Source organism: Balaenoptera acutorostrata, chromosome 16 (genome assembly GCF_949987535.1).
Source record: "Balaenoptera acutorostrata chromosome 16, mBalAcu1.1, whole genome shotgun sequence".
Classification (NCBI taxonomy): Eukaryota; Metazoa; Chordata; class Mammalia; order Artiodactyla; family Balaenopteridae; genus Balaenoptera; species Balaenoptera acutorostrata.
The window spans coordinates 25276994-25291406 of record NC_080079.1 but is presented as its reverse complement, the minus strand read 5'-3'; the positions used below and the strand labels follow the sequence as shown (position 1 = coordinate 25291406).

Genomic DNA, 14413 nt, shown 5'->3' with positions numbered 1-14413 from the left:
CCACTGATTGATTTACTGACTCTGAGAGGACTAGCTGTCAGTTCAGGCACTTGTATTCTCTATCTTGGCTAGCCTTGTTAGCCTCTGTATCAGTCAGATTAAGTTGTAACAAATAACCCTCAAGTCTCAGTGGTTTATAGCAAGAGAGATCTATGTTTTACTCACGTTATTGGTCTTTGAGAGTCAGCTGTAGGCCTGCTTCACGTCCTCTTTATTTCAGACTGACTCTGTTGGGATGTGCTGGCCTCTTACAGAGGGAAAACAGTGTAATAGTGGACCTTTGATATGCTCTCAGAACTTCTGCTGGCAAGGGAAGGGTACAGGGTCTGTCCGCTCATATTTCATTGATCAAAGCAAGTTACATGATCAAGCCTGATATCCCCAGGCAGGACTGTGATCCTAGTAAGGGAGGGGCCCTACCTGGTGAGACAGCCAGTATGTCTGAACATATAATCTGTTGCAGCCTCCTACTTCTCCTTCCCAAGAGTCAGTCTTTCTCCACTGCTGGCTGCCATCAAGTTGTTAAAAATTCCAACCTCGTCTTATTATTACTCCCAGCCTTACAAACCTCTGTCATCTCTCAGCAACCTGGGGCGGTGCTTCCTAGCATTCTCTGCATCACAGCATCATAGAAAATTCTATATCTACAGTACGTGGGAATGAGAGAGATGAGAATGTGCAGGGCTGGAGGGGACTAACCCAGGGATGCTAGCTGCCCAGGTCCCACCTGGCCATCCTGTGGGTGATACATACCTGTATTTTGGTACATACCTGTAAGCCACGCAAGACACAGTATTTTGGTACATACCTGTAACCCATGCAAGACACAGCCATTGGTATATTCTGACTTGTGCAACAGAGTCTAAGCTCTTCGTTCTCCCTGGAAAGCCCTTTCTTCCCTTCTCTGCATAGAAAGCTCTTATTCAATACCCAGCTCAAATGCTCATCTCTGGGGTCAAGCCTGTTTTGACTCCCTAGGCAGAACTAGTCACTTCCTACTTTATTGGTTTGTTGGTGTCTCTGGAATGGCACTTATCATCTTCTAGTGTAATTATTTGTACCTTTGTCTTCCCTACTTTATAGTGAGTTCTTGGGAGCAAGGACTTTATCTCATTCTTTTTTTCACTTCCAGCATGCTGGTAAATAGTAGGCGCTGAAAAACTGTTTGTTGAACAAATAGATAGATGATGAGTGATAAAAAGAATACTGCCACTGATTTTAACATAGGATTGTATATTTCTCTCTGTTTCATTGTAAAGGAGAGATACTGGTAACAAGTTTTGCTGGTAACTGTTTTTCACAGTTTCTGATGTTTAACTGCACAAGGTTACATAATGTCTTACCTAAATAATTTAAGAACGAGTTCTTAAAATGTTCTTTATCGACTATAATTTTTCTCTTACTTAAACCCTGACAGCATATATCAGTTGCTACAGCAACTTGTGTCACCTCTGGACTTCTTATTAAAAACATATATGTCTTTTTAACACCTTCCCATATTTCTTTCTTTCTTTACTGTCACACACACACACACACACACACACACACACACACACACACACACACACACACACACACACACACACACACCTCATTCCCAGAAACAGAAAGTTTCCTTTCGTGCATTCTGTTTATAGGGAGTTGAGGAATAATACCAGGGTGGGGAAGATGTCATGAAACTGATATTTTGATCTACTTCTAAAGTGAGTTGTTCCAAGTTTATCCTTTTGACCCAGCAATTTCTTTTTTTTTTTTTTTTTTTTTTAAAGCTCAAACTTCCCTATGGCTTTCAGCAAAGCATTTTTTTTTTTTTAAGATTGCACAATTTTATTAATTAATCTATTTATTTATCTTTGGCTTTGTTGGGTCTTCGTTTCTGTGCAAGGGCTTTCTCTAGTTGCGGCGAGCGGGGGCCACCCTTCATCGCAGTGCGCGGGCCTCTCACTGTTCCGGCCTCTCTTGTTGGGAGCACAGGCTCCAGACGCGCAGGCTCAGTGATTGTGGCTCACGGGCCCAGTTGCTCCGCGGCATGTGGGATCTTCCCAGACCAGGGCTCGAACCCGTGTCCCCTGCATTGGCAGGCAGATTCTCAACCACTGCGCCACCAGGGAAGCCCCAGCAATTTCTTTTGTAAAAACTGAATATATGAAAAAACAATAATGCAAAGATTTTTATAAAAGAATATTCTTCAAAATAAATTGTGCAAATTTGCTATGTACCATTAAAACCATGTTTTTGAAAAATATTTTTTAAATGGGGAACATGGTCACAGTATGAATCTGATAAAGACAAAATGCAAAATTATTAGTATGGTTTGACCTAACTTTTATCTGTGTGCAGAGGAAAAGGCTTGGGGGCATATATCATGGGGTGGTGGTGAGGATTAAATGAGGTAATATCTATAGGGCATTTAGAATGATCTCTGGCAGATAGTAAATGCTATGAAACATCTCATAAATAAGCAAGTAAATAAATAAATAAATTCGTTGATGAACAGCCCAGAATTTTTGTTCAAAGTGGCATTTGAATGTAGCTATTTTCAACTTCTTGTTAAATGTCAATAAGGTGCAGACATAGATGAAAAGTTTTAACAGTCTCAAACACTAAGGCTGACGTAAAGCCTGATGCTAAAATAGAAGAAAAGAGACTGGATGAGAATTTTAAAGCCAATAGAGGTGAACTGAGGAAAATCTGCCTGGACCTCAACTCACAGTCCCTTGAATTTGCTTCCAATTGGGAAGGGGAGGGGTGGTGGTGAGCAGGAAATGGGGGGAGATAGGAGAGGATGAGAGAGGAGAGCAGACAACACCAACAGCGAGGCAGTAGGCTGGGCTCTTTTGGAAGAGATGACCAGTTCTCAGGGCAGGAATGACCAAGGAATTGCTAAGAATGGGATGTCCGAAGGTTGATTTTAAGTTCTTTACTGTGCTCTGTACCTGAAACCTTTGGTGACGGTCTGCTACATCAACCCAGTGGCTGGATTGTGCTTTGTGGGGTCAGGGATGGGGTGGTGAGGGATGTGAGGTAACACATCCCAGAAAAGGAACAGTATGTGCCAGAGAAAAGTGCCAATTGAGAATCCGGAATTCTATGGAAACAGGAAATCAAAGCCACAATGAATAGGAGAAATATAATTCCTCTAAGAATTCTTGGAGATACTAGGTGGGATGTTGGTCTTCCTAGCACACAGAATGAAGATTCTAGATGTTCTATTGTGGTTAAGAACGGAGTGACCCTGACAGGACAGAGAACTATCATCTGGGTTATAAGTCCACGATGGCATTACCTCTATGATAAAGCAGAGATGAAACAGAAAGCAAGTGATGGATAAAATAAGGAACAGTTGTAAAGAGACTAAAATACACACAAATCCCAAACCAAACAAAAGCAAGTAATGGCAGATTTAAAATCTACCTTGAAGTTAGTAAAGAACAGAACTGATGTGGAAAATAGAGTCAGTGAAGTGGAGTGCAAACTTGAGTAGTTCTCTTAGAATGCAGGTGGAAAGAAAAGATAAAAATGATCAAAGAGAAAATAAGAGATAAGCAGGACAGGGAATGTAAACCAATCTACAAACTGTTGGTCTCTGATGGAGGAACTGAGCCCCAAGTCAAAGATGTAACGGAACAGATTTTCTGGAAATGAAGAAAGAACGGTACACGCGGCTTGAGCATGTGTCCGGCAAAATCAGTGACAGGAGAATCTTATAGAGACTTGCTCTGGGAGAAAGTTGTGTGTGTATTGTTTCACCCACAGTGATGCAGAAAAGTACTCCCTGAGAATTAGGCAAGAAGAAAAAGCAGAAGCCTACTTGCCTTTTTCTTTTTTTTTTAAAAAAAGGAAGAAGAGTGGAAGGTAACACACCACCATGTGAATACTACTTATCTCTGAGTGGTAGGGATACAGATTGTTTTAATTTCCCTCTTTTGTGCTTTTTATATTTTTCAAATTTTCTGAAATGAGTATGTATTACTTTAGTATCTTGACCAAAAGAAAAAAAAAGAAAGAATATTTTAAAAAACTTTGCCTTTCCATCAAGGGCCAATAAAATCCTACGTTTCCCAAGGAGCTTTATTAAAAATGTTTTCTAACCCATCTGTACTTGGCTCTCCTCTCTGGCAGTTGAAGAAATCTGATGTTATTACCGTCTTTGCATTTCTGTGTCTGCCTCATGCTACTTACAAGCTCCTTAAGGGCAAGTCTCCTTCAATTTTGAGCTCTTCTTGTTACTTATTCACTAAATAGGTACTCAAATATATTTTGAAAGAGTGTGTGGAAAACATAATTAGACATCTGAATCAACTAGTCAAAGATTTAATTTTAGGTATCTATATTAAATTCTTCTTCAGTAATCTATTTATCACTATGGGTCTGCCCTCCTTTAAATTCATTTGAAATAGGTTGCCATAATGGACAATGCTATCTAAATTATCCTTGGCAATTTTAGCTGTGAGTGACTTCCGACCTGATGTCCTCTTCCTTCTGGGCTGCAAAAACAGTGTCAACATTCGCTTTCTAGCTCTTTTCATTTAGAGAAATAAAACTGACATCTAAGATGCTGAAAGCGCTACATTACATTTTATTAATTTAACTGGGCATTTGCAAATGAGAAAGAAGATACTTTTTTTGTGCCAGAATTGGATGGCTCAGAATCCCAAACCCTTTCTTTATGTGTTTGTCTCAGTCAACATGTGCCACAATATCGTTGCATAATAAATAAACACCAAATCTCACTGGCATGCAAAAACAAGCACTTATTTCTCACTTACACACCTGCAGTTGACTAGCATCAGCTGATGTAGGCTGAGCTTGCCTGGGCTTGGCCTGGGGCTGTGGGTTGGGTCCAGATTTGCTCCACATGTTTCTCATCCTCCAGAATACATGGTATTCTCATGGAGAAAGGAAGGAACGCAAAGGACAGACCCAACCACGCAAGCACATTTCATGATTCTCTACTTGCCAAATGTTCTCTGACACCCCATTGGCTATGGCAAGTCACATGTCCAGGCCCAGCCTCAACAGCAAGGGCAAGAGGTGCTGGGAGCGAATATTCACAGAACCGTAAAACAATCTACTACAATGTTGCAGCGCTTTTTATCTTCATGGTTTTTCCTCTGCTGCACTGTAAATTTTATTATTCAGGTAAATTGAGAGGCACCAGGAATGGCATCAGAAGTTGTGGTCCACCATATTTACTTCTTTTCTAGACTTTTATAAATTCTAGGTAAAATCATTTCCAGTAAATTATTAAATCTGGGGAACATTTTGCACATTATGCATTTGGCTCATTTTAGGACCCCTTCTTTTTCTTCTGGCTATCACCTCCCAGACAGCTTGTATGCCAAAAAGCGTTTTTCACAATGAATCCCTACCTACAGGTTTCTTAGCTGTCTGTTTATTTGCCTATAACAGTGTCAAACAAAGCTCTTCTAGACCGAGGTTCCAAGAAATGAATAATAATGTGCTTGCAAGGACTTGGAAGTAAGTGAGGATAGCAAAAGTTGATCAAAGAGATATTGTTCACTGAATACGTACTTCATCATAAAATGAAACTTCTGTTTCTTCAATATTAATTTGAAGTTTTTTATACAGAGCGTCTTTAATAGGGTAGAACCCTGGAGAGGGCCTTCAAGGGGACATACGCAAATTTTAACCTTTTCATGTTATAATAAAAGAAGTGTACTATGGAGCACTATTTCCCTGCAGGAGGACAGAATTTGATCCATAGAAAAAATCAGATTGATTTGTTAAGTGCTAATATTATATAATATCACATAATGTTAACCTATCATGATAATCTATTAACATTTATTAAATGATTAAATTATGATATGCCTGGTACTTCTATGATGGCATAAATATATTTTTTCTCACTTATATCCTCATAATAGCCCTCCAAGGCAGATATTATATCCCTCATTTTGTATCATAACATGTTATTAAAAGCAGATAAAAAAATAGATATGCCTCTCTAAATTTGAGATAGAGGAGAAAATAAGAAAGCAAGAAAAACAGAGAAGACTTAAAATTTCACGTGCCTGGGCACATAGATTTTTTTCTTTTTTTTTTTTGAGAATGAGTTTTCCAGTTTCATTATGGAGGTAAAGGCATTGTCAGCATCAAAACCATTGACATCAAGTCAGAAAAACTTATTTGAGAAGTTTATTGTACTGATATTTCATCAAATGCAAGTTAAAGGATTCCAAATTCAATGACCCACTTTCTCATCCTGCCTTCGTCCATATGATGTTTTGACTATGGCTGCAGATTTCCAGCATGCGTTATTGATTTTAATCTCACTCATTTCTATTGGCAGGTTGTTTTAACAGAAAAAGAAGAGGTAGTAGGTTATAAACTGAGATTGTACCCTGATAGCGCACCGCAAGCACTTTTGGGGCTCCTCTGAAGCAGGCCTCCACGTGCTAGGATCTCCAGCCCTCTGGCTATAATAAAACTTTCTATATTTGGTTGTGATTTAGCTCATGAGCTGGTTTGAGGTATCTAAAGTGTAATCAATTAATTAAGCGCCAGCCCCATAGCTGGCATTCTACATTCTCTGATATATCCTTTTAAATTGGGGACATTATGCTGATTAAGGGTTTTGCTTCTACTTAACACTCCACGTATTTTATGAATTTTCAGGATTTGAACCTCTATGTGACATTGGTTTGAATGATTTCCATCAAAACAAATTGAGTCCCAACACTTAGAACTAAATTGCTTTGTGAATTGTCTTTTCCCTTTGTTTCAATACTTTTACAATTTTTGTTGTCATTTAAATGAAATACCCTTGATCTTCTTGGTATCATGATGGGTTCCTATTACTCCCAGCTTCAAGAATCCGGAAGCAAGTTTGATTTCGTGCATTGTTGTTTGCAGAAAGATGGACCCTGCTAGCTGGGTGCCCAAAAAAGAAATGCCCTTGTCTGCATCCTCTCTCTGGAGCATTATTCTGTCTGTGCGAAGGATTATTCTTGCTGTAATATCTCTGAAAGTGATTGAACAAGCAATTTTTTTCTTTTCTCTGACGTGCTGCTTGATATTCTGAATGCTGATGATGCTCTACAAAGTATTTTCAATCTATTCATTTCACTGACCCCAACGAGGGTGGTCATGTCCATAGAAAGGCTAAATTTTGGGCTGAGATAGTCCCTTTCTTTTAAAAAAATCAAACAACTAACAGATCCAGGAATAGATACCTTATTTAGGTTTCACATTTGTTCCTAACTTATACATTTTAGTTGCTAGTGGTGGTACCTTAAAAGGCCACCTGCTACTCATTTTTAAGGATTCTAAAGGTACAGATCAAAAAAAATGATGGAAGAAGGAGTGGGATTTCTTTTCATTTCAGATCTGTCCATGTGCCTCTTCTCCAGACCTCCTCTTCTCAGATTTTCTAATTTTGTTCCTTCCAGCCCCCCAACCAATGATGCAAGCCATTCATCACGGAGTCTGTATACATTCTTACCTTGGGCCATTTTCTTTCCACACAAAGTGAGTGATAGCAATTAATAGTAATAAAACAGCAAAATCATATAAAAATACTTTGTACAACTCTGGTTGCATAAATTTAAAAGATTGGTTGAAATAGATAATTTTCTCGAAAATATGTACACACATCGAGGCTTGACTCAAGGAGAAGTAGAAACCATAGAAAGATTAATAACCATGGAAGCCACCAAAAAGGCTGAGAGAGAATTAGCTCCAGCATTGTCACTGGGGACCTAATTATTTTAGAATTGAGTTCCTTCAAACTTTTAAGAATCAGATAATTCTCAGGCTATATAAATTTTTGTGTGTGTGTGAATTTAGAAAAATGTACTGTATATTCTTTGGGGTAATATTGATTGGCATTACTATACTGACGTAACCCCTGCCTTCTGCTGTGATAATGAACAAAGACTCTAGGCCGAGGAGAGAGCTTGGCGTGAGTCCTTGGCTAGGGTGATTGAGGAACAAGAAGGAAGAGGTGGTTCTCACAAATTATGTAAATACCAAATATTAACTTCTTAGATAAGATGTGAATGACCATCCTATTAAACTCCCAGTGTTTAATTCTGTCATAACACCCTATGCATATCTCAGATTATTGGTTGTATCCATTCCTTAATTATCCATTTTATGGTGGAGTCACTCACTAGAGGTGAACTTGAGGGTAGGGAATGCATCTTATTCTTCTTTACATCACTAGTGCTTTTACAGTGCCTGTCATAGATGGGTCCTCAATGCATGTTCAGTGAGTGAATGAATAAGTAGGTGAGTGGATGAATGAGTGAACAGAAGGGTACTCTGCTCACTTTATGAAACTAGCAGAAATCTTGATATTGAAATAGAAACAAAAAGAAAGCTATAGACTTAGGTCACTTATGAATAGGTATGCAGCATCCTAAATTCTAGCAAACCAAATTCAACAGTACAGTAAAAGAATCATCCAGTATGACCAAAGAGGGTTTATCCTGCAACTGCAAGGATAGTTTTCTATTGAGAAAACTGTTGCTGGCGGTATGGAAATGTAAAGTGTTACAGCCATTTTGGAAAGCAATCTAGCAATATCTATTAAAGTTAAAAATATATATGTCTTTTGAGCCAGATATTCCACTCCTGGAAATCCATCTCAACAGAAGTAAAAGAACAAGTGCATAGGGACACATGTATAAAATGTTTATTGCAGCATGGCTCAGAGTGGCAAAAAAGTGGAAACCAAGTGAATGCCCATCAGAGGGGGGGAGCTGAGTATATGATGGCTTATCCACACTGTAGGGCATTATGTCCCCTTTAAAGAGAATGAATTAGAGCTAATCCACCTGATTTCCACAAAGTATTATTAAGTGATAAAAATCAAGGTGCATAAAGGTATGTAAGAGGATCCCATTTTGCTAAAAAATAAAGACCAAACTCAAAAAGCAAAAGGAAAACAAATCCCTGTATCTGTATATTCACTAGTTGAACAGCTGTGAACTATATTACTTCTTTTGACTTCAGTTTCCTTGTTTGTGAAAGTGGCGTGATGATAATGCACATCTCATAGGATTTTTGTGAAGATTAAATGAGTTAATACATGTAAAATTCTTGGTATATAGAAAGTACCTGAGAAATGTTAGCTATTGTTATGAGGATGTTATAATGATGACATTAGTAGACCTAAATAGAATATGCAGAATTCAAAGAAAATTTGGAAGAACACATAGTAGATTATTAACCTGGTTACTTTATGTATTAATGAGGGATTGATGTGGGTTGAAGGGAGAAGGAAGGTCCAAGTAAATAAGGAAAAGAAAATAAATGTATATTTTCCATTTATGCATTTATTTAGAACTGTGGCACATGGGACTATGTATAAAGAAATAAAATTAAAATACTTGTAAAAGGAAATATTTATTACTAAGTATATCAAATCAGTAGACCCAATAATGTAGTGCAAAATAATATATGCTAAAAAGGCATTTACTAAAATTTAATCCCATCCCTCCTTAAATATAAGCCTAAGAAAACCTTGAAAGGTGTTTATTTAAAGATATAAAGGAAAATATATTAAACACCAGCCATCATTAACTCTGATGGGAAAACATTAGAAGAGGGTTTCTTGAAGTATATTTTCTGGAATACTAATTCCACAAGTGGAGTAAAAGAATTCCCTAGTGCAGTGGTTTGGGAACATGATGCTCACAGATAGCTCTCATCTGATTCACAGTATCAGCATGGCAGAAGGCCCAAGTCCTTTTTGACCTTTAGGTTCTAGGTAAAGTGCCTCTTCTTTAGAGGAAACCCTTCCTTCCTTCTCTGTCATATTGCTCTGTTTATTTCTTTCAACTGTAATCATTAATTAAGAGAACTCCACTGAAATGAAGTGAAATATTCTTAAGAATTTTCTCCTGTGTGTTCTAGCTGTTGTTAGATCATAAGCTCCATTGATTTAATCAGTCTTCCTTGCTAAATTTTTTTTTCTTAAGGGATTTTTGAAGAAGTTTGTCCTTAGAAAGCCAATTTCTGTGGCCATTGCAGCTGAGAGTCATGATTACCTTATTTCTACTGTATGGATTGCTTGTTGAGAGGTATAGGCTCATGGTAGAATTTCAGGCCTCAGTTTTTCATACTTGCAAAAAGGAGGCAGTTATTCTTTTTTTTTTTTAATTTTTGGCTGTGTTGGGTCTTCATTGCTGCACGTGGGCTTTCTCTAGTTGCAATGGGCAGGGGCTACTCTTCGTTGCGGTGCACGGGCTTCTCATTGCAGTGGTTTCTCTTGTTGCAGAGCATGGGCTCTAGGCACGTGGGCTTCAGTAGTTGTGGCACACATGCTCAGTAGTTGTGGTGCACGGGCTTAGTTGCTCCGCGGCATGTGGGATCTTCCTGGACCAGGGATTTAACCCGTGTCCCCTGCATTGGCAGGCGGATTCTTAACCACTGCGCCACCAGGGAAGTCCCGAGGCAGTAATTCTTGCATCTCATCTTGCCTAGAAGTGTTTTATGCACAGTAGAACACATATTTTTATGGAGTCCTTTGGGTTTCCCTGATGGAGTGAGTTTGACATTGGCAAGACAGTGTTATGATTGCTATCAATGTTCAAAGGCCACTTTTCTTTCTCGTGGTTAACCTTATAAAGCCATGAGTATGGCCAAACAGCTAAGTTATCTCTTATCCTTCCTAGTGCTTTGTGTTAAGATCTGTTTAAGCCTGTGCTTTTTTTTTTTTTCTTTCCTTTTTTGGTGGGTGGGATGGTGAAGAGAGGTTCTCAGTATTGAAAGAATTTTTTTACTTTCTTTTCCCTCTTGTGGTCACAGAATAGCTGTGCTAAACCTTCATGCTTGAGCAGAACTCCGGCATAGATAAAGTATATGTTTGCCCCTCATCAGCTGGGCTGAATGTCTGTGTTGTACTGCAGTGATTATAGCCACAGTCACATTTTCTGATTGGTGGCATTTCTATGAGCTACCCTTCGATAAAAAATCTCTGTTTGTCCTGAACCGATAACCACCGATGGGCTATTCAACCATCTCTATTACTTCTTTCTCCTCCAGGTCCTCATGAACATGGAAGGCATAAAAGTCCGTGAAATGCAGATTTTTGACTACAGGAAAAAAATCGCTGAATCAGAGACTAAATTAAAACAACAACAGAACCTGTATGAAGCTGTGAGGTCAGACAGGAATCTGTATAGCAAAAATCTGGTTGAAGCTCAGGTAAAGAATATATTTATGTCTTTACATTTAGATTCCTCCCCACCCTGGGTTTAAAGCAGTTTCTGTTATCCTAATGGCAGGATTTAAAATAGATCCAGAAAGAAATCTCGTGGAATTCACCTGAAAGAGAAGATCAGTTTATGCAGAACTGTCAGATTGTTTGAAATGGAAATAACAAAACTTGATAGGATGTGAAGATCATGGTGCTGGTTTTAATTATTATGTAGAATTGCCATTCTCCTCTTTCTAATTTTTAAAGCTGCTAATAGCTACCATGACTCAGAGGGGAGCAGTATACACTTGTCATTTAATTGCAGAGCTTTGCTTTGTAATCTTTTAGTTAAAAATGCTTGTTGTGATTCCAATTCCTCTCTTGTACAGTGAGGAATAAAGTAAGTGTGTGTATGTGTGTGTGTGTGTGTGTGTGTGTGTGTGTGTGTATGACATATTCATTATGTATACTTTATCTCATGAGAATATTTGGAGAGTTAATGCTATAAAGTACTTTGAGGTTGATGGGCACAAGATACAAAGGAATAGCCCAGCTGAGACCATTGTTTTGAGTGAGTCTCCCTTAAAAGCTCTTGAATGTGTTTTGAACTTCCATAGGCATGGTGATGTCTATTTAATTCACTTTCAAACATTTCTCCTTTTATTCTGTTAGGATGAAATAACGGAAATGAATAGAAAATTAAAGATTATGACGCATCAGGTAGATCAATTGAAAGAAGAAATCTCAGCCAAGGAGTCAGCACTTGTGAAGCTACATCTGGAACAGCAGCATATAGAAAAGGAGAAGGAAACGTTGAAGGTACAGACCTTATAATAAAAGCAATGAACCAATAGTCAATCTATTAGACCTATTGGGGCCAGGCTTCATGCTCATGGAAGGGAGTAAGGGGGCAGGAAGAACAACCAAAGCACCTGGAGGATGACCTCCACCACCTCCAGGTCAGTCTTCCCCACGAGGAGTGCTCTCAGGTAGAACGGGGAGGGGCCGGTGGAGATGCAGAGCACCTAGTTTACCTGTGATGGCTGTCATGGCATCAGTGCAAGAGAACTTAGCAGGTCCCAGGAAGTCCTGGAACTTTCAGGCTGACCACAGTCTCTTTGCATTTACAACCCAAGTCCAACACTTTGCCTGTACTCAACCCGCCCAAACTCCTCCCTGGGGCTTCTATAAGGCAATGCTGGCAGGACCCTTTGTCCCTCTGTCCTAATCCTTGTTTACTTCATGTGCATGTGCCTTTGCTGCCTTCAATGTCATTAACTACCAGGTGTCAAGCTTTGTCCTCACTTGATTTGCCCTCAACTAGGTTCATTGTTCCCCTTACTTCTGTGAACCTAAGAACTTTGCAGCCACCCCTCTAGGGAATCACCTTTGTCTTCACACATATTACTAAGATATATCCTTTTAAATCTACTAATTTAGAACATTCTATGTCTACTAATATAAAGACTCTTCCCCAAAATACATGCCAAATAATTATACCATATCAAATCCTTGAACTAAATGTTTTACTGTATACATTCACTAAGCCTAATGTATTTTCCTTTTCCTATCCAATCCAGTAGATTTCCCTTCTAATCCATTTGACCGAAGAATTAAAAAAGGAACTTCTAAGAGAATGATGCCACTTTTATTTTTTGTGTATGTTTATGAGCCACTTGCAGGAACTTTCTACAAACAATGAGACTGGTTATCTCGGTTTCTGCATATAATTAACTTCAGAGATAGTTCCTATCTTGAAAATGTGTATCTCGTGTTGGACAGGTTTAATGCCAAATTTCCTTGATTCCATGATGCCATAGATTGACCTATGCACTCTCAGTTTAATAATAGGTTTTGTCAACTTAATGATAGGTCTTCATGGAAACAGAACTACTACATTAAATTAAGATACATGAGGTTTGAGAAAGATTAAAATGTAACAAAAGTGCCTTTACAATAGAGAGATGGTAATTGATTTATTTACCTAAAACTGTCATCTCCCCACTCTAGCTCATGACAGAAAAAAATAGAAAATTCTGTACTAAAGTTTATTTACATATAAAGAAACATAAATGTATTTTCTAAAATTTGAAAATATCCTGTGTCTTTGTCCTTATTTTCCTTGTTTGAAAACAGTTTTATAGAAGGTAGTATGTTGCTATACCACCCTGGAGTCTATAGTGGGATGGGGTTTATTTATTATGGGCTGAATCAGAAGAATCTTATTGTAAACGTTGCTTCACCCATGGGCCTCATGGACCCACGTTAGCAAGGCTTCAGTGTAACTTGACTTGGTACATCATCTCTTCCTTTCAGAGGATGACATTGATCCTCATCTCTTACTTTCCCAAGTAATGCTCTTTTCAAAAGATTAACTATTGCTGCATAATGGGGTCCAAGGTAGACAAAATCCTGCTTTAGAATAAGTAATGTCCTATGCAAAAAAGCAATTACTCCTGATTCCTTAGTTTGACTTTGGTTAATATTGGTTTCAGTTACACCCTCCATCATTAGACATCTACACACATAGCTCCAAAGAAGCATCATAATAAAATAAAGGATAATAGGGTCCTGTTTTTTGGTCCTGGGCCAGCCGAGTTGGCAGCTGGTGAATAACAGAGATGATTAAAGGGCTTCTGCTCTAGAGAGTCTGCTCTAAATGAGGAATCCTAGGTCTGGATAACTTTGGGTCATCGATTATAGGAAGATGGTTGCTTTGGACTTACTTTGAAACTAGGATGCCTTTTCCTCAGGTTTTCCCATTAAGGCAAGAATTAGGAACAGAAAAAGGCTGCCTCCTTGACTTATTATTTGAGGTTATCCAAGGGGAACTTGCAATGGTGCTTTGACTGGATAATTTTGGCCTATCATTAAGCCCGTTTGACATTCTTTAGAAAAATGTGACAGCTTAAATGTTGAGTTTCATTTAGCCTCTTGACTTTTTTAGCCTCAAAGATGAATCACGTTTACAGAGGTCCCTGGATTTCATGCATCTGAGGTTCGCGAACCAAAATCCTGGAGGGGAGGGCAGATTTTCTAGTAACTTTGCTCCATGAGAGACATGTAGTTTATTATTATGAGTTCCACAAAGCTACGTGGCTACATAATCCCTCCCGGAAGGGCAAGCCCTAGCCAGTGTGGTAGACCGTGAGATGCCTTTTGACAGGACAACCCAATTTACTACTTCTCCAACTCGACAGACAAACAATCGTCCGTAATAGGTCATCCCCATCCTCATTCATC

The 14413-nt window shown here is 38.7% G+C and overlaps 1 protein-coding gene across 1 annotated transcript in view; it reads left to right on the top strand.

Moving 5' to 3' along the window:
* Window positions 1-14413, top strand: part of CFAP58 (cilia and flagella associated protein 58) — a 122934-nt gene that overhangs the window by 41579 nt on the left and 66942 nt on the right. Inside the window, exons 13-14 of the mRNA XM_057531431.1 lie at window positions 11017-11178; window positions 11843-11989. Of these exons, the coding sequence (XP_057387414.1) occupies window positions 11017-11178; window positions 11843-11989 (309 nt within the window). The remainder of the gene's footprint in view (window positions 1-11016; window positions 11179-11842; window positions 11990-14413) is intronic.